Source organism: Zootoca vivipara, chromosome 7 (assembly GCF_965207765.1).
Source record: "Zootoca vivipara chromosome 7, rZooViv2.hap1.1, whole genome shotgun sequence".
Lineage (NCBI taxonomy): Eukaryota > Metazoa > Chordata > Lepidosauria > Squamata > Lacertidae > Zootoca > Zootoca vivipara.
In genome coordinates, this window is record NC_142590.1 from 5,503,387 (window position 1) to 5,524,041 (window position 20,655).

A 20,655-nucleotide genomic window follows, 5' to 3' on the forward strand; every position below is an offset into this window, starting at 1 on the left:
GGAGATAGGGCTTTTTACAGATGTTGTGGAATACAAAAAACATTAGGTGTTCATAGTGGATGGTTCCACCCAATTGTTTATGAACAACAGGAGATAATATTTTGATATCTACCTGACTTCTTCAAACACATGTTTGGTGTTTCCTGTTTGGCGGGGGGTTGGACTGGATGGCCCTTGTGGTCTCTTCCAACTCTATGATTCTATGTTGTTATGGCAGTAGTGTAATCAAATATTCATGGGTCACATTTTGAGAAAGTTATGTTGGAACTTTGTAATCCTATGTGCACTAACTGAACTCAGTAAGACTTCCTTCTGGATAAACATGCACAGATTCACACTGTGAGTGTAGTAATTCTGGTGATACAAGGTTTTTCAGAAGTAGTTTTTTTGCATTCTTTTTTACTCTCAGAAGTCACAAGAAAACCTATTAGTGGACATGCAAGATGGGAAGCATATTAGTTTTCAGCCACAAATCTGGATGGAAAATGTATGAATAGAATGAGGAAAGGTAAAAATGCAGTCATGCGTGGGTGAGCTGATAGCTGTTAGGATGGATTTCTTTCTTATTATTATTCTTTCTTCCAACATTCCCTAGTCAAAAAGAAAGGATACTTAGAGACCTAACAACCTTTTGATTTGTCCTTGACCAGATACTATGAATTTCCTGCAGACAAAAATTAGGACATTCTGCTTAAAGAGGTTCCATTTTGTTCCTTTTCAGGCTTATCCCAGGAAAATGGAATCAACAGAGTCAGTGGACTTGGCAAACAAAAGTGAGCATGAGAACTTGAAGCCTCAAGAGGAACCAGCAACTTTCAATCCTCTCCTGAGAGCTTGTCTAACTGGTGACACAGAGGGAGTACAACAGATTTTTGAGGACCTGGAAGATCCTGATCATGAAAAAGCCAATCGGCTTTTAATGGAAAAGGATATTGTGGGCAGAGGCCTGCTCTATGCAACCTGTATGGCTGGCCAGAGTGACGTTATCCGGACACTGGCAAGATATGGGGTTGATCTGAAGGATAAGACGGCCCGAGGTACATAACTGACCAGTTATCCAAAAAATGTACTCCACAATTTTTTTACTAGTTTGCCTGCTCATACTTTTTTTCTCTGTAGTTGGGGGGAAAGCCCTCTTTACCTGGTTGTCTGAGGGTGATCCTTCCTCTCTGCAGAACACCATGCAAGCAGTTCATAACAAGTCTGTTTTTCCTTAAAATGCCCTATAAGGCATTATCAGAACATAACAGTTTTCAGCTGGAATACATTTGACAGAAGTACCTACATTTATTATTTACAAAATTTGCACCATCTGTTTAGCAAAAGTTGGGTTTTCTTTGAAAATCTATAATATTATTCACAAGATAATGGGAAACATTTTTGAAGAGATCAATAAGAACAGACTACAATAAAAAAGGGATGTTAAACATACATTGTATCTCGAGCACATAATCCCTTTTGTACCAGAACCTTAAGTAGACACTATTTGCTTGTCTGTTTGTAAATGAATGCTGATAACCCGCTTTTAAAAATAATAATAAATGAATGATTTGAGTCTCAAGATTGAGATGCTAAAGGTACATCCTTGTTAAAATGATCGCTTCCAAGTGGCTGGATATGTTTGGTTGTTTTGTGAATGAATTAATTATGGAAAGAGAGAATGTTATAAACGGGTACTGATTACTGTATAAAACTATTCATTCTAATTTGGCTCACTCTCTCAGGTTATACACTCCTCCATTGTGCTGCAGCCTGGGGCCAACTAGAGACTTTGAAAACTCTTATAGAACTGGAAGCTGACATTTATGCAACCACCTCCCGGGGTGAAAAGGCTAGAGATATTGCCTGCCGATATGAGCAAACAGAATGTGTTGCATTCTTGGATTGGGCAGGTAAGAGTGGTGCCTCCTATGCTTCTTTGAGATGTGGATCTGATCTTACTCATGATAAGACCATAATTCTAGACAGGTGCAAATGAATATGATTTGAAATGCATGAAGATCCTTTGGGCTGATTCAGTGCTGGGATTTTGGTCAGAGAAACGTAGCTTTGCCTCTCATCTTGGTCACCAAGATTGGGTGGCATCCTGATCTCCAAGCCTTAGATCCCCATCCATACAAAAATGCTCTCAGTCCTTACTGGAAGCCCTCTTTTCAACTATCCTGTCTGGTCTGGTGCCCAACTGCCACCTAGTGATCTTCCTAGAGCTTCAGTGAGATCAGTTCTGCAAAAATTCACAGTGAGCCTAGAAAGGCAGGTCCTAACAATGCATTCTGTTATGCTTCTTCTCACTACAGGCTCGCCATCTATTTGAAGAATAGCATAAAAGACACACTTAAATAAAATTTGCTGTCAAATATCAATCAGTTGTAACCAAAGAAAACAGTGTCATTCTTGCACACAGTCTCATAGTGGTTTACAGTAACCCTTCATCATACGCAGGGGTTTGGTTCCAAAAATTGCACATATAAGCAAAAATTGTGTATAGTCAAATCCTTGGAACTGCTCCGCAGCTAATGAGTGAAGGGGAGATAAAGAGCATCCCCAGTATCACCAGAGCCAGTCAGCTGAGTGCGCCTTGCCAGTGGTGGACTTTGGGCTCTCAAATTTCAGTGGCCCCTGTGTGATGCTAGAATTCAGTGCATGCCCGCCTCTTGCACTCCATTCTACAGCATTGCAGTGCAGTGACCAGTGCAACCGAACCAGTCACACTACCTTAAAACTGCCTCAGGCATTGCCCAGCAAGCAACTTTAGAAGGCTAGTGATGCTTGTGGAAGATCTTACAGGAACTCAGATTGTCCCGCAAGGAGTATCCCGGAACCTTCCAGAGCCAGCATGCTGGGCAGGCCTTGCCCAGCAAGCAAGGTGAAGAGCTTAAAAGCTCTTTATGTGTTGGGTAGCCCTAATCAGACCCAGCATGAAAAGAGCTTTTAAGCTCTCTGCCTTGACTTGTACAGTTTCAGCCACCCCACCTTCAAGCCATGTATGGTTGAAATCATGCAAGTCAAATGCACTTGAACTGAGGGATTATGGTATATCATGGCCTCGTGACCAGCCTTGAATGTACCATGATCAGCAGGCGCTTCTGGAAACAAGAGTGCCAACACAGTGCAAGTTACTGTGTCCCAACTTTTAACTGACCTCTGTTCCTGTGCCTTTAATAGCAACTTCATCTGCAGATATTAGTACATGATAATGCTTAACTTGGGACGCGGGTGGTGCTGTGGGTTAAACCACAGAGCCTAGGGCTTGCCGATCAGAAGGTCAGCAGTTTGAATCCCCGCAACGGGGTGAGCTCTTGCTCGGTCCCAACTCCTACCAACCTAGAAAACAGTGACTATAAGAGGACTAGGCTTTCTGAGTCTGAAGCATGGGAAGTCAAATTTAAATTTGTATAATTTGGCAGAAGATTTGGATTAATTGTTTAATTGATATTTGTATAATTTCAATTTGTATAATTTGAAAATGGATTAAATATTTAAATTGGAAAATCTAATAAAAATGTTTATTAAAAAAAAGACCTGTCTAGTCTAACGGTGGCTATCCATTGTAGAATGGGCATACCTAGACATTGGTGAAGTGGCACCCACCAAGGCTGCAATCCCAGTGGGGCATGAAAATTGTGCCACAGGTGAGGGTGCGCACAGGCAGAAAGGGCCTGTGAATCCCCCTTTTCTCCTTCCAGCTTTAGCTGTGCCCAACTTGGCCAGTGGCTGGAGCCATAGCTAAGGCTTCCCTATGGATCATCGCTCTCACCAGCTCCCTGCCTCAGGCAGCAGGAGGAGCAGGCATTTGTCTTCAGCATGGCTGTCTTTGCACTAATAGTTGCCCCCAACATATTACAGTAGCACCAGCATGAGGGGAGGAGGAAGAGGCGAAAGAAGGAAACCTGAGGAACTTGCCCTGCTGAAGTGAGAGGGTGATGGAACCGTGAGGGAGGTGGGGAAGCTGGGTTGCTCTTTGCCCCTAGAGATGGACAGACCAATAATAATAATACTTTATTATTTGTGCCCCAGCCATTCTGGACTGCTTCCAATGTATATAAAAACCTTAAACCTTAAACCTTAAAAAGCTTCCCTATACAGGGCTGCCTTTAGGTGTTTTCTAAAGGTTATAATCATCTCCTTGACATCTGATGGGAGGACGTTCCACAGGGCAGGCACCACCACTAATGGGAAGCTCCTCTGGCTGGTTCACTTCTCGCAGTGAGGGAACTGCCAGAAGCCCCTTGGTGCATGACAGGGCTCTCTGGCACTGCTTGCAACACTTGGGAAAATGGAACCTCTCCCCCCTCCAACCAGAAGTGTGCTCTCCCCCACCCCTGTGTGCAGTAGCCAGCTTTGGCTTAAAGCAGTGCCCTTTGCAATGACAATATTTGGTGCCCTTCCAACTTTCCTTCTGCTGCTTGTCGTTATTGCAGCATCTGCTATGGCACCCTCTCGGCTCAGCACCCAGTGCAGGCATAGAATCATAGAGTTGGAAGAGACCACAAGGGCCATCCAGTCCAACCCCCTGCCAAGCAGGAAACACCATCAAAGCATTCTTGACATATGCCTGTCAAGCCTCTGCTTAAAGACCTCCAAAGAAGGAGACTCCACCACACTCCTTGGTAGCAAATTCCACTGCCGAACAGCTCTTACTGTCAGGAAGTTCTTCCTAATGTTTAGGTGGAATCTTCTTTCTTGAAGTTTGAATCCATTGCTCCGTGTCTGCTTCTCAGGAGCAGCAGAAAACAATCTTTCTCCCTCCTCCATATGACATCCTTTCATATATTTGAACATGGCTATCATATCACCCCTTAACCTGCTCTTCTCCAGGCTAAACATACCCAGCTCCCTAAGCCGTTCCTCATAAGGCATCGTTTCCAGGCCTTTGACCATTTTGGTTGCCCTCTTCTGGACACGTTCCAGCTTGTCAGTATCCTTCTTGAACTGTGGTGCCCAGAGCTGGACACAGTACTCCAGGTGAGGTCTGACTAGAGCGGAATACAGTGGTACTATTACTTCCCTAGATCTAGATGCTATACTCCTATTGATGCAGCCCAGAATTGCATTGGCTTTTTTAGCTGCTGCATCACACTGCTGACTCATGTCAAGTTTGTGGTCTACCAAGACTCCTAGATCCTTTCCACATGTACTGCTCTCAAGCCAGGTGTCACCCAAACTGGCAAACTGGTTGTGCTTCCCTAAATCTGCCTCTGCTGTGTGTGCTTAAAAGTGAAGTAAAAAGATAAGAGACTCAGTCATCTGTGGATGCTCCCCCCCCTAAATAATTTAGGAAGCAAAGGGAGCTGCCTTAAAGTGGGTTCAGTCATCCCTCCATCTAGTTCATTGTCATCTACACTGACTGGCAGCAGCTCTCAGGGGTTTGAAGGCAGGGCTCTGTCCCACCCCTACCAGGAGATGCCATTGGGGATTAAACCTGGGGCCTTCTACTTGCAACAAAACTGTACACTGAGCTACAGCCCTCCAACTTGTGGGGCAGACTTTGGTATGGGTAGAGTTGAGCCCCTAACAGTGCAACCCTGTATATGACTGCTCAGAAGTAAGTCTCCTTTGATTTCGGTGAGACACCTTCCTAGGCCAGGAGCTCTGTCTCACTCACTCACTCTATAGTCAGTTTGTCAGTTTGGTTGTTGACTTCCAGAGTTTCTCCCGGCTTTGCAGACACCAATACAGCTCCTTGCAAAGGACACAAGAGAGCCTAGGTATGCCTCTGAGAATGGGAGACAGGTCAATGAGCTATCTTGTTAATTATACTATGTATCTTGCCCGCCTGAAGACATGACTGAACAGGGGATACCTCAAATCTCAATAGTTAAATTGAGTTGAAAACCAGCTGTGGTCCACACTTTAACAGTGAAGGGAACACAGCAAGGCACATTCACTGGTGAGGATTCCATTTTTAGTTCTTAGCTGAGCCAGGATGATGTTCTACATGGTGCTTGTGGGATACATTTGATTGCATTTACTGTATTTGATTTGGTTTGGTTTGCGTTCTGTGTTGCTTTGGCTTCCCAGGAAGAGTTTGTGTGGATTGGGATGGCATATCTATCCCAATCCACACGATTGGGATACTCAACGATGAGTACTCTTCTCTATCATTTCTGTAGGGAGTGTGCATGGCTGCCTCAGTGACTAAAGGGAAGAGATGTTCCTCAACAAGGGCTGCAAAAAGTGTTATTGCTGACATGCAATGGGTGGCAGGCACAGCTGTTCCAAGGAAAGGGACCAGGTTTTGCTGGGTTGCTGAGGGATTTTTTCATGCCCTGATGTCTTACACTGTTCTGTCAGGTGAGTTCAAGCTCACGTAAACGTGAGCCTCTGCCATTGCATCTCTTGTCCACCCTCTACTTCCCTTGGAGTCACATGCCTGTTTGCCTGCTTTTTAGGTTTCATGCATTATGACCCTTTTTGCCTGTCACTCCTGAGCAGAGGCTATATCAGGATAGCAATGGAAGGGAAATCCTTTTTGTTCACTGCTGCCATAAAAATGCTACCTTAGTGGTAAGGCTAGCTATGAAATCTATTCAGGTGGGCTGGCATTTAATTGCTAACATAGTATTTTTGTTACCAGTGAAAAAGGAATCTTCTGACAGACAAATGTAGTATTGTTTATCCTAATTGTGCAAAATTGAAGTAGCTAAATACAGCAGGGTCATATGGAAGAATCACAGCATATCAGATACAGGCTTTAATTTTTGGCTAGATTTTTTAAAAAAATGTTTAATAGCCTTTCATTTGGGCCTCTTTCACCTCAACCATCCACAAGATTCTTCATTAAATTCTTCTCAAACAGGTTGAGCAAGCATGTTGAGATTTTTGTCATTTATTGTGCTACCCCGTTGACTTAAGAGTATAATTGGAAAGATTATGAAAGGAAGAGCTGAACATAGCAGGGAAGAACCTGAGTTTTATGTTTCATGCATTATGTGTCTCCACTGGAGCTGTGGTTGTGGGGACAAATTGGGAAGAACTGTTCGTCTTCATCAAATTCATCTGCTTTGCTCTTTTTGCTTAATTTGCGATATTTGACTTCTTTCTTGTAACGGTGAGCAACATGCTTCATGTATTTCATCATCTTGGAGGTGTTGGCCACCAGCTTGTAGACCATTTTGTCCATGTTGTGGGTGTATTCCTCATTCACTTTGGTAGCAACTGGAACCGCAAGTGCCTGGACCATTGTCCTACAGGGCTGAGAAAAATGGAAAAACGGGGAAGAATACTTTGCATCAGAAGCTATTTACAAGTTAAATAGTGTTGCCATCTCTTTCGCTGACCCTGCTATTATGCCTTTTAAGAGAAATTTGATGTCTGAAATCCCTGTACTCCTGGTCTTAGATTGCTGTCCTGGATTTGACCCTGTGGCATAAAAAACAACATCTGCTACTCCTTCCCTTTGGATTTATTGTAGTATGCTCATTGGTCCTCTATCTGCTGTTCTGTGAAAGCTGAGCTTATTAGATGGCGAGATCACTTGATTCTTTAAAATATATGTAGGTATAAGTAGGTAAAAGTATAAGTTAAGCAGTTCACTGTAGTTAAGAGTCCCAGGTGGTTCAGTTGTTCATAATTTAGTTTTTGTGTACAAAGCACACATTGGGCATATCTACACACCAGACTATACATGGTTTTGTCCTTGCAAAGAATTAGCGAAATCACAGTTCTGTGAGTGCTAAGGATCTCTAACAGAATTGTCAGCTCAAACTACAACTCCCAGGATTCTGTAGAGGAAACTTATGTTAAATAAAACCTGTACATTTATAGTGCTGACATGTGTTACTTAGAAAGTACTTCTGACTAGGAAGGAGGAGGGGATCAGCATTAAGACTCATGGTTTGGTTTTTTTACATATATTTTTCTATTAAATTAGAATCTGAGTTAAAAGTCAGAAATTAAAGCTAGGAAGCCAGACAATGTTCTAACTGAGAATATCTTACCGTTGTGGATTTCGCCAGTGTCAATTTCAGTTTCATGAACAGGTAGTGGACAGCTAAACCAATCACTATGAGGAATGCTACTTTACAACCTGCATACACAACTTCTAGAGACTCTTTGGATAGTCCCAAGCCAGTAAAACAATGGCATACTTGACACATTGAATTATGAAAACAGTTAGATTGCTGTTTAGTCGCCAGTAGTTCCAGATCCTGTGGAGTCATTTCCCAAGCAACTCTTGTCCAAGCTGGTCGTTCACAAAAGCCAATAACATCTTGAAATAATAAGACTGTCCAAAGGAGAGAAACCTGACAAGGACCTTGAGAAAACATTTTGTGAAATTTTCAGCAAGAAATGTCTTCTGCTAATTGATGTTCCCTGTGTAGGAATCGTAGCAAATAACTGTTTAAGTTCATACTGATTGTCTAAAAAAAGATTTCTAATCAAATAAATCTTTCCATCATGACCAAGCTCTCAGCCTGAGCACTGGAGAGATTTGAATGCAGGCAATATAATCAACCCATCAGCTGGGGAAGGGTTCTGTGATGTCATAAAGGGGGATCCTGATCTTTATATATGAAAGCTTCTATGATGTCATTAGGATTGCAAAGTATGGAGAGTTTATAAAGCTGGGAATTTTCAAAAGCTTACTTTATATTTGTCAGATAATACAGGGAGACATAGGTGGCACTGTGGTCTAAACCACTGAGCCTCTTGGGCTTGCTGATTGGAAGGTCAGCAGTTCGAATGTGTGTGATGGGGTTAGCTCCCATTGCTTTGTCCCAGCTTCTGCCAACCTAGCAGTTTGAAAGTATACCAGTGCAAGTAGATAAATAGATACTGCTGTGGCGGGAAGGTAAATGGCGTTTCCATGTGCTCTGGCACACGTCATGGTGTTCCGTTGCACCACATGACCCGGAAAGCTGTCTGTGGACAAACACACACAACACTGTGGACAAACAGCAGCTCCCTCAGCCTGAAAACCAAGATGAGCACCACACTCCATAGTCACCTTTGACTGGACTTAACCGTCCAGGGGTCCTTTATGTTTTACCTTTACATAATATAATACGGTGGTACCTCAGTTTACAAACACAATTGGTTCCGGAAGTCTGTACTTAACCTGAAGCATACTTAACCTGAAGCGAACTTTCCCACTGAAAGTAATGGAAAGTGGATTAATCCGTTCCAGACGGTCCGTGGAGTACTTAAACTGAAGCGTACTTAACCTGAAGCGAACTTTCCCATTGAAAGTAATGGAAAGTGGATTAATCCGTTCCAGACGGGTCCGCAGAGTACTTAAACTGAAAATACTCAAACCGAGTCGTACTTAAACCGAGGTATGACTGTAGTACAGTTGGCTTATGAATTCTGGCGGATGTATGCAATTGCAAGGTGAAGGAATACTACTACATAGTCATTTGGATGAGTCTTATTACTCCTGAATGAGATCCAACATAGCAAGAGTGGGCACCGGCATGTGCAAGGTACCTTCATTTCCTCCCTTCACCTTACCTTCCTCCCTTACCTTCCTCCCTTACCTTCATTTCCTCCCTTCACCTTGGCAATCTCTGCACACCCTGAAAATCTGTTCCACAGAGCTGGGGAACCCTCTAGGCATATGAGGGGCTGTAGGGGGGAGAAGAGAAACTAGAAGTCCAGTTGTACAAACTTATTTTTGTTACACAACATGTTGGAAGTCAGTCAATGCAGTAACATAGAAGCATTTAAAAATAATATTAGACAAGGCATCTCATAGTTCTGATAACAAAAAAAGCATGGCCTAGATTTGAAAATTTATTAAAAGTTGTTCATTTTTTCTGCACGGTTAAAGACTTATCTCAGTTTTGTTAAGTGTTAAATAATTAGTGTACTGGGTTTTGAAGCAAAATGAGATTGTTTTAGTAATCAATATTACAGAAAATTGACTTTATTTAAATTCTAATCGCATCAATGTCTTTAAAAATTCAAGATTATGCAAACATAAACTACCGGTAAGACTCCAAGGTGAATGGTAGAGAGACCCTGGCTGAATTCAGCTGTAAACCTAGATAACAAATGACCCTTGTGCCCCCCACCCCATGCAGCAACAGTACTTTGCTCATCACAAGTGAGAGTTAATGGTTTCTGAGCAAGTTGGAATATGAAGCTGAATTCAAACCACGGCTTCATATCCTGGTTTAGTCCAAAGCCATTAACCAAAGTTTCCCAGTTCAGACATAACAGGAAATTATCATTAACGGAGGATTCCCTGGTTTGTTCACTGGAGCACCTGGACAGAGGAGTGAAGCATACGGGGGACAAGACTCATCCACATAATGGCTTATTGAGCTGATTATGATCATCTGAAAGTGGCCACACTGTAACTGTGTGTGTTTCAGTGCTCTGTACTGGGGGTACTTATAGGAAGGGTACTTATAGGAAGAGAGTTGAAGGGTGTCCAGGAATCACAATCTAAGCCTAAAGCCTCCTTTGCCTAGTTTCTCTTTGGTGTGTCTTGTCAGAGGTTACAAAGTATGTCTTTATATAGGAAAGGGGGATACAATAACATCACAACTCACAAAAGGGAATTCAGTTCCCATTTCAGATTGAACTGAAAACCTAGTTGGAGTGGGGAACCTCGGGGCCACAGGCCTAATGCCGTCCTCCAGGTCTGGCTGGCTGGCTCTTGGAACACTCTCCAGACCACACCCCCTCCCTTGCCAACAGCCCTACTTGTGTATTTGAAGAAGTGTGCATGCACACGAAAGCTCATACCAATGACAAACTTAGTTGGTCTCTAAGGTGCTACTGGAAGGATTTTTTTTATTTTGTTTAGCCCTACTCCAGGCAGGTAAAAGGCATTATCACCTCTACCAATAGCCCTAATCCACCACTTGCCCCTTGAGTGCATTGAACTGTGATAATGCATCTTACCTGCCTGGATGGAGAGGTAAGTATGTGGAAACCTCTAGATTTGAAAAGACTTGAATGTAGCCTGTTGTATAAAGGCAAAAGTCACATATGTTGCTTCACCCAAGTTTTGCTTCTGGCCATGCCTGTCATTGGTATGCAGCTCACAGAAGGTTCTCTCTGAGGGCATGTGGCCCTCCCACTGGAAAAGGTCACCCACCCCAACTCAAAGGTAAGTCAGTAGGAGAAAGGAAGAATAGCTGTCCTGTTGTTGTTGTTGTTGTTGTTTAGTCGTTTAGTCGTGTCCGACTCTTCGTGACCCCATGGACCAGAGCACGCCAGGCACTCCTGTCTTCCACTGCCTCCCGCAGTAAGTTTGGTCAAACTCATGTTGAGAACACTGTCCAACCATCTCGTCCTCTGTCGTCCCCTTCTCCTAGTGCCCTCCATCTTTCCCAACATCAGGGTCTTTCCCAACATCAGGGTCTTTTCCAACGATTCTTCTCTTCTCATGAGGTGGCCAAAGTTTTGGAGCCGCAGCTTCACGATCTGTCCTTCCAGTGAGCACTCAGGGCTGATTTCCTTCAGAATGGATAGGTTTGATCTTCTTGCAGTCCATGGGACTCTCAAGAGTCTCCTCCAGCACCATAATTCAAAAGCATCAATTCTTCGACGATCAGCCTTCTTTATGGTCCAGCTCTCACTTCCATACATCACTACGGGGAAAACCATAGCTTTAACTATACGGACCTTTGTAGGCAAGGTGATGTCTCTGCTTTTTAAGATGCTGTCTAGGTTTGTCATTGTTTTTCTCCCAAGAAGCAGGCGTCTTTTAATTTCGTGACTGCTGTCACCATCTGCAGTGATCAAGGAGCCCAAGAAAGTAAAATCTCTCACTGCCTCCATTTCTTCCCCTTCTATTTGCTAGGAGGTGATGGGACCAGTGGCCATGATCTTGGTTTTTTTGATGTTGAGCTTCAGACCATATTTTGCGCTCTCCTCTTTCACCCTCATTAAAAGGTTCTTTAATTCCTCCTCACTTTCTGCCATCAAGGTTGTGTCATCTGCATATCTGAGGTTGTTGATATTTCTCCCGGCAATCTTAATTCCGGCTTGGGATTCATCTAGTCCAGCCTTTCACATGATGAATTCTGCATATAAGTTAAATAAGCAGGGAGACAATATACAACCTTGTCGTACTCCTTTCCCAATTTTGAACCAATCAGTTGTTCCATATCCAGTTCTAACTGTAGCTTCTTGAGCTGTCCTGTAGTGCATCATTATCGCCTGCCGAGAAAGGACTAGATTGGTGCTCAAAAGGTGATTGGAGTAGATGAGGGAGCCATAGAAGATAGGCAGGTTATACTTTTGACTGTGGCATGAAAACCATGAAACAAATATATGTTTATATTGAATGTTGTTGTGTCCTCAAATTTTCTGTTACTAAAGGGAATGTGCTAAACTTTGACACTATGTAATATTCATTCATTCATTCATTCATTCATTCATATAGAAAACCTCAGCGTCTCACATTATATGAGCACTATGGTAAGAGACTGGCAATTGATAACCTATAGGTACCTTATAAAAATGTGTGAATTTAGATGATGACTGGTTCTTAGTTAATGGTCATTGTTACCTTTGACTATAGCTTTAGTACAGAAATACGAACACTTACCTAGGGCTTATAATCTCTCTGTCTCTCTCTTTTTAGAAGCTAAGCAGAATTTACGGAACTTGATCTTCCAAATCCAGACAACAATCACTGATCCTGAGAAAGTTCAGGGAAGGCTTAATAAAGAAGATAAGGTATACAGTCGTACCTCGGTTACAAACTGTTCAGTTTCTGTTAATTGGTTAATTGGTTCTCATGGGAAACTTACAGATTCTTGCTTCACACAATTAACTCAAGGCAGTGTCAATTTACTCTTGGCAGAAAGCCAAGGTCTGCCTGACCTAGAAACTATTCTCTCTGATTGGTTAACGACCAGCACTGAACTCTGTTATCAAGGAATGCTAGCACAGTTGGTTTTTGTTAGGTGTTAGGAGTAGAAGTGCTGTGTATATGGTTGGAGAGAGAGAGACAGAAAGGATTTATTTTGCTTTGCTTTGTATGCAGAAAATCTGCTGCTTTTATTTTCTTTTAATAAATCCTGTAAATAGTTATTCTGCGTCTAGCCGACTAGTCACTTCCACCTCAACTAGCTTCTGCGCTGTGCAGGAAAACTCTGCTACGTTTGGGCTAAAGCCACTAGAGCTATGCCTGACACTTCAAAATTCTAAGACAAACACCTTGGATTACGAACTCCGCAAACCAGAAGTATTTCCGCTGTGCGCTTGTTCTGCGCATGTGGTTTGTGCATGTGCGAAAATCACAGAAATTGCGCTTTGCGCATGCGCAAAATGGCGCTTCGGGTTACGACCATTTCGGGTTACGAACTGCGTCCCGGAACGGATCATGTTCGCAACCCAAGGTACCACTGTAGTGGAGAATGCACAATACAGTGGTACCCCTACTTATGAATTTAATGTGTTCCAAAACCACATTCGTAAGTCGGAAAAAATTGTAAGTCGAATCCCATAGGAATGCATTGGGAGAAAAAAATCGTAAGTCGAAGCAACCCTATCTAAAAATTTGTAAGTCGAAAAAATCTTATCCAAACCGCATCCAAGATGGTGGACGGAGCTCCGTTCGTAAGTAGAAACATTCGTAAGTAGAGTTATTCGTAAGTAGAGGTACCACTGTATTTAAATACAACAATTTGGGATCATAAATAAGCATTTTTGTGTGCTGCCCACCATGTTTTTAGATGTTCCAGTAGCAGTGCTACCCAGGTTTTGGTTTTCTTTGTTGGAGAGAGCATTGGAGACCTAGAGTGTTTTTGTAATATTTTCTTACTTAACAACTGTGCAAACAAAAGCAGAGGCAAGCAACATGTACTACTACTGGGCAGCAGATGGCAGTGCCTGATTAGCTTCAATTGATTGGTTAGTTTTTCTAGTTTCCCATATGACACACTCGCTTTCACCCCTCTGTGCAGAATATTTCTCTGAAGGCCTGTCAAGCCAAGTCAGATTGGCTTGAAAACACAAAAGAGGCTACTTTGGAAGATTTTGTGGAGCAGAAACAGTTGCTGGAGGACATAATGCTTCCCATCTTCACAAAGTTGGCTACGCCCCGTGAGTACCAGAGCCCCCCTACTAAATGGAAATACTTTTCTTTGTATTTTTATTTCGGAGAATCTTTCTTACGGAGAAAGATGTGCCGATATACTACTATCTGCCTTGGAAACCCTGCACATTCCTTAGGATGTGGAATTAGTGAAAACTGCAATATAAATGGGAGTTCTGGCCATCTGCAAGATATCTGATTTGGCCACAATGACACTAACATTTGTTATATCCCATTTGGATTACGTACTGCAATGTGCTCTATAAGGGTTTGCCTTTGAAAAGTGCTTAGAAACTTCGACTGGCTCAAAGAGCTGCCGCCAGATTGCTGACTGGGGCTGGAGGTTATAGGGGGCTATAACCTATAACTATAGCACAGCTCCACTGGCTTCCAGTCTGTTTCCAGACACAATTCAAAGTGCTGGTTATTACCTATAACTAGGAAAGGGCCTTCTCAGTGATTGCTCCTATACTGTACTTTGGAACTCCCTCCCTAGAGAAGCTAGACTGGCTCTTTCCATGTTGTTCTTTCACCAGCAGGTAAATAGCAGGCTTTTGGAAACTGCTTTTAATGAAAGGGCTGATGTTGTACTGTTTTTATTGTTAAGTATGTGTATGCTTTGAACAGATTTTATATATGTATATCGTTTTTATTTTTTAATTCAATTGTAGAGTTGCTAGGGGTCCCAAGGGTCATTTAGTCCAGCCCCCTGCAATGTAGGAATCTCAACTAAAGTATCCATGACAGATAGCTATCCAATGTCTGCTTAAAAACCTCTTGAGGGAGACCTCAAGCTGTTGAACAGCTCTTATTGTCATAAAGTTTTTGTTGATGTTTAGTTGGAATCTTCTTTCTTGGATCACTGCCTTGTTGTGGGGAAGGGGCTTGAATAACTCAGTGAAGCTATGAGCTATGCCGTGCAGGGCCACCTAAGATGGACAGGTCATAGTGGAGAGTTTTGACTAAACGTGATCCACCTGGAGCAGGAAATGGCAAGCCACTCCAGTATCCCTGCCAAGAAAACTCCATGGACAAAGACAACAGGCATATAAAAATTATGACGCTGGAAGATGAGCCCCTCAGGTCGGAAGGCATCCAACATGCTACTGAGGAAGAGCGGAGGACAAGTACAAGTAGATTCAGAGCTGATGAAGCAGCTGGGCCAAAGCCGAAAGGTCGCTCAGTTGCGGATATGCCTGGAAGCGAAAGGAAAGTCCAATGCTGTAAAGAAAAATATTGCATAGGAACCTGGAATGTAAGAACCATGAACCTTGGTAAGCTGGATGTGGTCAAAAATGAGATGGCAAGAATAAATATTGACATCCTGGGCATCAGTGAACTAAAATGGACATAATTCAGTTCAGATGACCATCATATCTACTACTGTGGCCAAGAATCCCATGGAAGAAATGGAGTGGCCCTCATAGTCAACAAAAGAGTGGGAAAAGCTGTACAGTGGTACCCCGGTTTACAAGCACAATTGGTTCCGGAAGTGTGTGCTTAAACTGAAGCGTACTTAACCTGAAGCGAACTTTCCCATTGAAAGTAATGGAAAGTGGATTAATCTGTTCCAGACAGGTCTGCGGAGTACTTTAACTGAAAATACTCAAACCAAGACGTAATTAAACCAAGGTATGACTGTGCTGGGATGCAATCTTATAAATGATAGAATGATCTCGATATGAATCCAAGGCAGACCTTTTAACATCACAGTAATCCAAGTTTATGCATCAACTACCGGTGCTGAATGAAGAAAGTGAAATTGACCAATTCTATGAAGACTTACAACACCTTCTAGAAATGACACCAAAGAAGGATGTTCTTCTCATTACAGGGGATTGGAATGCTAAAGTAGGGAATCAAGAGATAAAAGGAATAACTGGCAAGTTTGGCCTTGGAGTTCAAAACGAAGCAAGGCAAAGGCTAATAGAATTCTGTCAAGAGAACAAGCTGGTCATCACAAACACTCTTTTCCAACAACACAAGAGACGACTCTATACATGGACATCACCAGATAGGCAGCATCGAAATCAGATTGTTTATATTCTCTGCAGCCAAAGACGGAGAAGCTCTATACAGTCAGCAAAAACAAGACCTGGAGCTGACTGTGGCTCAGATCATCAGCTTCTTATAGCAAAATTCCAGCTTAAACTGAAGAAAGTAGGAAAAACCACTAGGCCAGTAAGACACAATCTAAATCAAATCCCTAATGAATACACAGTGGAAGTGAGGAACAGGTTTAAGGATTTAGATTTGGTGGACAGAGTGCCTGAAGAACTATGGATGGAGGCTCGTAACATTATACAGGAGGCAGCGACGAAAACAATCCCAATGAAAAGGAAATGCAAGAAAGCAAAATGGCTGTCCAACGAGGCCTTACAAATAGCGGGGGAGAGAAGGCAGGCAAAATGTGAGGGAGATAGTGAAAGATACAGGAAATTGAATGCAAATTTCCAAAAAATAGCAAGGAGAGACAAGAGGGCCCTCTTAACCGAGCAATGCAAAGAAATAGAGGAAAACAACAAAATGGGAAAAACCAGAGATCTGTTCAAGAAAATTGGAGATATGAAAGGAAGATTTTGTACAAAGATTACCATAATAAAGGACAAGAGTAGAAAGGACATAACAGAAGCAGAAGACATCAAGAAGAGGTGGCAAGAATACACAGAGGAATTATACCAGAAAGATATGGAGGTCTCGGACACCCGAGGTAATGTGGTTGCTGACCTTGAGCCAGACATGCTGGAGAGTGAAGTCAAATGGGCCTTAGAAAGCACTGCTAATAACAAGGCCAGCGGAAGTGATGATATTCCAGCTGAACTATTTAAAATTTTAAAAGATGATGCTGTTAAGGTGCTACACTCAATATGCCAGCAAGTTTGGAAAACTCAGCAGTGGCCAGAGGATTGGAGAAGATCAGTCTACAGCCCAGTCCCAAAGAAGGGCAGTGCCAAAGAATGCTCCAACTACTGCACAATTGTGCTCATTTCACACACTAGCAATGTTATGCTTAAAATTCTACAAGGCAGGTTAAGCAGTATGTGGACTGAGAACTCTCAGAAGTGCAAGCTGGATTTCGAAGGGGCAGAGGAACCAGAGACCAAATTGCAAACATGGAGAAAGCTAGAGAGTTCCAGAAAAACATCTACTTCTGCTTCATTGACTACGCAAAAGCATTTGACTGTGTCGACCTCAGCAAACTATGGCAAGAAATGGGAGTGCCTGATCATCTCATCTGTCTCCTGAGAAATCTCTATGTGGGACAAGAAGCTACAGTTAGTACTGGATATGGAACAACTGATTGGTTCAAAATTGGGAAAGGAGTACGACAAGGCTGTATATTTAACTTATATACAAGGCTGCTTATTTAACTTATATGCAGAATTCATCATGCAAAAGGCTGGACTGGATGAATCCCAAGCCGGAATTAAGATTGCCGCAAGAAATATCAACAACCTCAGATATGCTGATGAGACAACCTTGATGGCAGAAAGTGAGGAGTTAAAAAACCTTTTAATGAGGGTGAAAGAGGAGAGCGCAAAATATGGTCTGAAGCTCAACATCAAAAAAACTAAGATCATGGCCACTGGTCCCATCATCTCCTGGCAAATAGAAGGGGAAGAAATGGAGGCAGTGAGAGATTTTACTTTCTTGGGTTCCATGATCACTGCGGATGGTGACAGCAGTCACGAAATTAAAAGACGCCTGCTTATTGGGAGAAAAGCAATGACAAACCTAGACAGTATCTTAAAAAGCAGAGACATCACCTTGCCTACAAAGGTCCGTATAGTTAAAGCTATGGTTTTCCCAGTGGTGATGTATGGAAGTGAGAGCTGGAGCATCAAGAAGGCTCATCGCCGAAGAATTGATGCTTTTGAATTATGGTGCTGGAGGAGACTCGAGAGTCCCATGGACTGCAATAAGATCAAACCTATCCATTCTGAAGGAAATCAGCCCTGAGTGCTCACTAGAAGGACAGATCCTGAAGCAGAGGCTCCAATACTTTGGCCACCTCATGAGAAGAGAAGACTCCCTGGAAAAGACCCTGATGTTGGGAAAGATGGAGGGCACAAGGAGAAGGGGACGACAGAGAACGAGATGGTTGGACAGTGTTCTTGAAGCAACCAACCTGAGTCTGACCAAACTGTGGGAGGCAGTGGAAGACAGGAGTGCCTGGCGTGCTCTGGTCCATGGGGTCACGAAGAGTCAGACACGACTAAACAACTACTTTCTTGTAACTTGAAGCCATTGGTTTGAGTCCTACCCTCCTTGTCAACATCCTTCTTAGGTTGTGGTGCCCAGAATTGGACACAGTATTCTAGGTGTGGTCTGACCAAGGCAGAACAGGGTGGTACTATTGTTTCTCCTGATCTGGACACTATACTTCTGTTGATGCAGCCTAGAATAGCATTACCTTTTTTTGTTTCTGCATCACACTGTTGATTCGTGTTAAGCTTGCAGTCCACCAAGACCACAATGTCTAGTTGTTTTTTAATTATTGTACAGTGGAACCTCGGTTTATGAACACCTCGGTTTATGAATTTTCGGTTTATGAACGCCGCGGACCCATCTGGAACGGATTAATTCACTTTCCATTACTTTCAATGGGAAAGTTCGTTTCAGTTTATGAACGCTTCAGTTTATGAGCAGACTTCCGGAACCAATTACACCCATGCTTCAGTTTACGAACGCTTCAGTTTAAGTACTCCGTGGACCCGTCTGGAACGGATTAATCCACTTTCCATTACTTTCAATGGGAAAGTTCGCTTCAGTTTATGAACGCTTCAGTTTAAGTACTCCAGCAAGCCTGTAGGATCACTTTATTAGAATTAATGCCTTTCTACAAAATACTTCCTAGTCTCATAAAGTTTTGTTAGTTCTCTTCTCCTCTTCCACATTCAACTTTTTCTGATGAGAACCATCAAATGCCTGAGCTAGGGAATACTTAAAAGGCTCGGCCCCAGGAGCACACTGTTCCTGCTCATATAACTAATCTTCTTATGCAGCCCTTTTCAAATTGTAAAAAGTCATTAAATGCTCCAGTGCACTTTTAAAAATCCAATAGCTGAAGTGTTTAAAGCAGAGGCAGGTATGATATAAGCCTTTCTCTTTCTGCAGCAGGTTGCTTGACTACTGTATTACATTCCACTGCTGTTTGCACTATTTAAGCAGTAAATGCTCTTAAGCAGGCATAGGCAACCTTGGCTCTCCAGATGCTTTGGAACTACAACTCTCATGATCCCTGACCACTGGCCCTGTTAGCTAGGGATCATGGGAGTTGTAGTTCCAAAACATTTGGAGAGCCAAGGTTGCCTATGCCTGCTCTTTAGAGTTGAAAGCACTCTTTGCTGGTAACAGCAGCGTAGGGTCAGTGTGACTGAAAGCAAGACCAAATAATGCATTCAAACTTCAAGATGAAGTTTACAAAATGCAGGTGTTCTAACAATTCATTTTTTTAAAAAGCCATAGCGCAAAGTTTTCCTTTCTTGGAGAGACCAAAACCACTATTTATTTAGAATAGTCGTACCTTGATTCTCAAACGGAATCCGTTTCGGAAGTCCATTCGATTTCAAAAAACATCTGAAAACCAAGCTGCGGCTTCCGATTGGCTGCAGGAGCTTCCTGCAGTCAATTGGAAGCCGTGGAAGCGGCGTCGGACATTTGGGTTCCAAAGAACATTCACAAACCGGAACCAAAATGTTTGAGTCGCAAGGCGTTCGCGAACCAAGGGAAACCGAAGAAGGGGAAAAGTTCAGGCATCCCCAAACTGTGGCCCTCCAGATGTTTTGGTCTACAACTCCCATGATCCCTAGCTAAGACCAGTGGTCAGGGATGATGGGAATTGTAGTCCAAAACATCTGGAGGGCCGAAGTTTGGGGATGCCTGGTTTAAACAACACTCTTTCAGCAGTGCTACTCTGATCAAAGATCAGGAAATCTTACAATAGATACGTCATGTCACAGCTATTTAGGCCCTAATAGGAAACACAGGCACTGCTAATACTAAATATGGCACTTGAACCCCCAGGGTTCATGAAATTTACAGTACCAAAACAGGTATGGAAAGTGGTTTTGGTGATGCTGCTAGCTCCGAAATTGTTGCAAGCCAACTTGTACCCAAAGCAATGTCACTCTTTGCTGCAAAATTTAAGATAACTTTTCCCAAGCTTGTGTGGCTGTTTGTTGCAGCAGCCCTGGCTACAAGCTCCCCAGGTGAATGGTGCCTCTGGTGCTTGGCCAGGGGGTGCTAGTTCCCAGGAGCTGAGGTGGCCTCAGAGTAAGCAAGCAAGTGGGTGAGGGAGGCCAGCCAGCCCACCAGCCCTTGCTGTTGGGAATGGGCATATTTATTTACCTTTGGCTAGTCTCCATTGGGCCAAGGCTGGGGGCATCCTCTTTGCAGGTCCCTGTGGGGCAGTGTGAGGAGACAGCGGTCTTTGGGGCAGGGAGGGTGGCTCGGAGACTGGGGCAGTGGAAGTAGCTGCCTGGAGGACTCCCAAGGAGAGGGGGCTGAGGGAACACTCCACAAGGGAGGGCATTCAAAAAGGGGCGAGGGGCTGCCAGCTCTGCAGGCAACGAGTGACATAAGTGGGCTTCTGAGGCTCAGAGCACTTTTCCCCACAGGGGAGCTGCAGAATGTAGTTGGTCAAGGGAGCT

The 20,655-nt window shown here is 43.1% G+C and overlaps 2 protein-coding genes across 9 annotated transcripts in view; one reads left to right on the forward strand and one right to left on the reverse strand.

The window, feature by feature from the left end:
* Positions 1-20,655, forward strand: part of ANKRD45 (ankyrin repeat domain 45) — a 32,479-nt gene that overhangs the window by 1,590 nt on the left and 10,234 nt on the right. For 6 of the 8 annotated variants that reach the window (XM_088674857.1, XM_060276602.2, XM_060276601.2 and 3 more), the window contains exons 2-5: positions 722-1,037; positions 1,725-1,892; positions 12,545-12,639; positions 13,872-14,010. In XM_088674857.1, coding sequence (XP_088530983.1) covers positions 737-1,037; positions 1,725-1,892; positions 12,545-12,639; positions 13,872-14,010 — 703 coding nt within the window. In that variant the 5' untranslated portion in view covers positions 722-736. Of the gene's footprint in view, positions 1-721; positions 1,038-1,724; positions 1,893-3,554; positions 3,797-12,544; positions 12,640-13,871; positions 14,011-20,655 lie in introns of those variants that run through there. The other 2 variants (XM_088674859.1, XM_088674858.1) reach the window with 2 other exon arrangements.
* Positions 6,809-8,409, reverse strand: TEX50 (testis expressed 50). The gene is made up of 2 exons (XM_088674860.1): positions 7,941-8,409; positions 6,809-7,195 (listed from the first exon to the last, which is right to left on the reverse strand). The coding sequence occupies exons 1-2, from the start codon at positions 8,268-8,270 to the stop codon at positions 6,929-6,931; spliced, it is 597 nt and encodes a 198-aa protein (XP_088530986.1). The 5' UTR covers positions 8,271-8,409; the 3' UTR covers positions 6,809-6,928.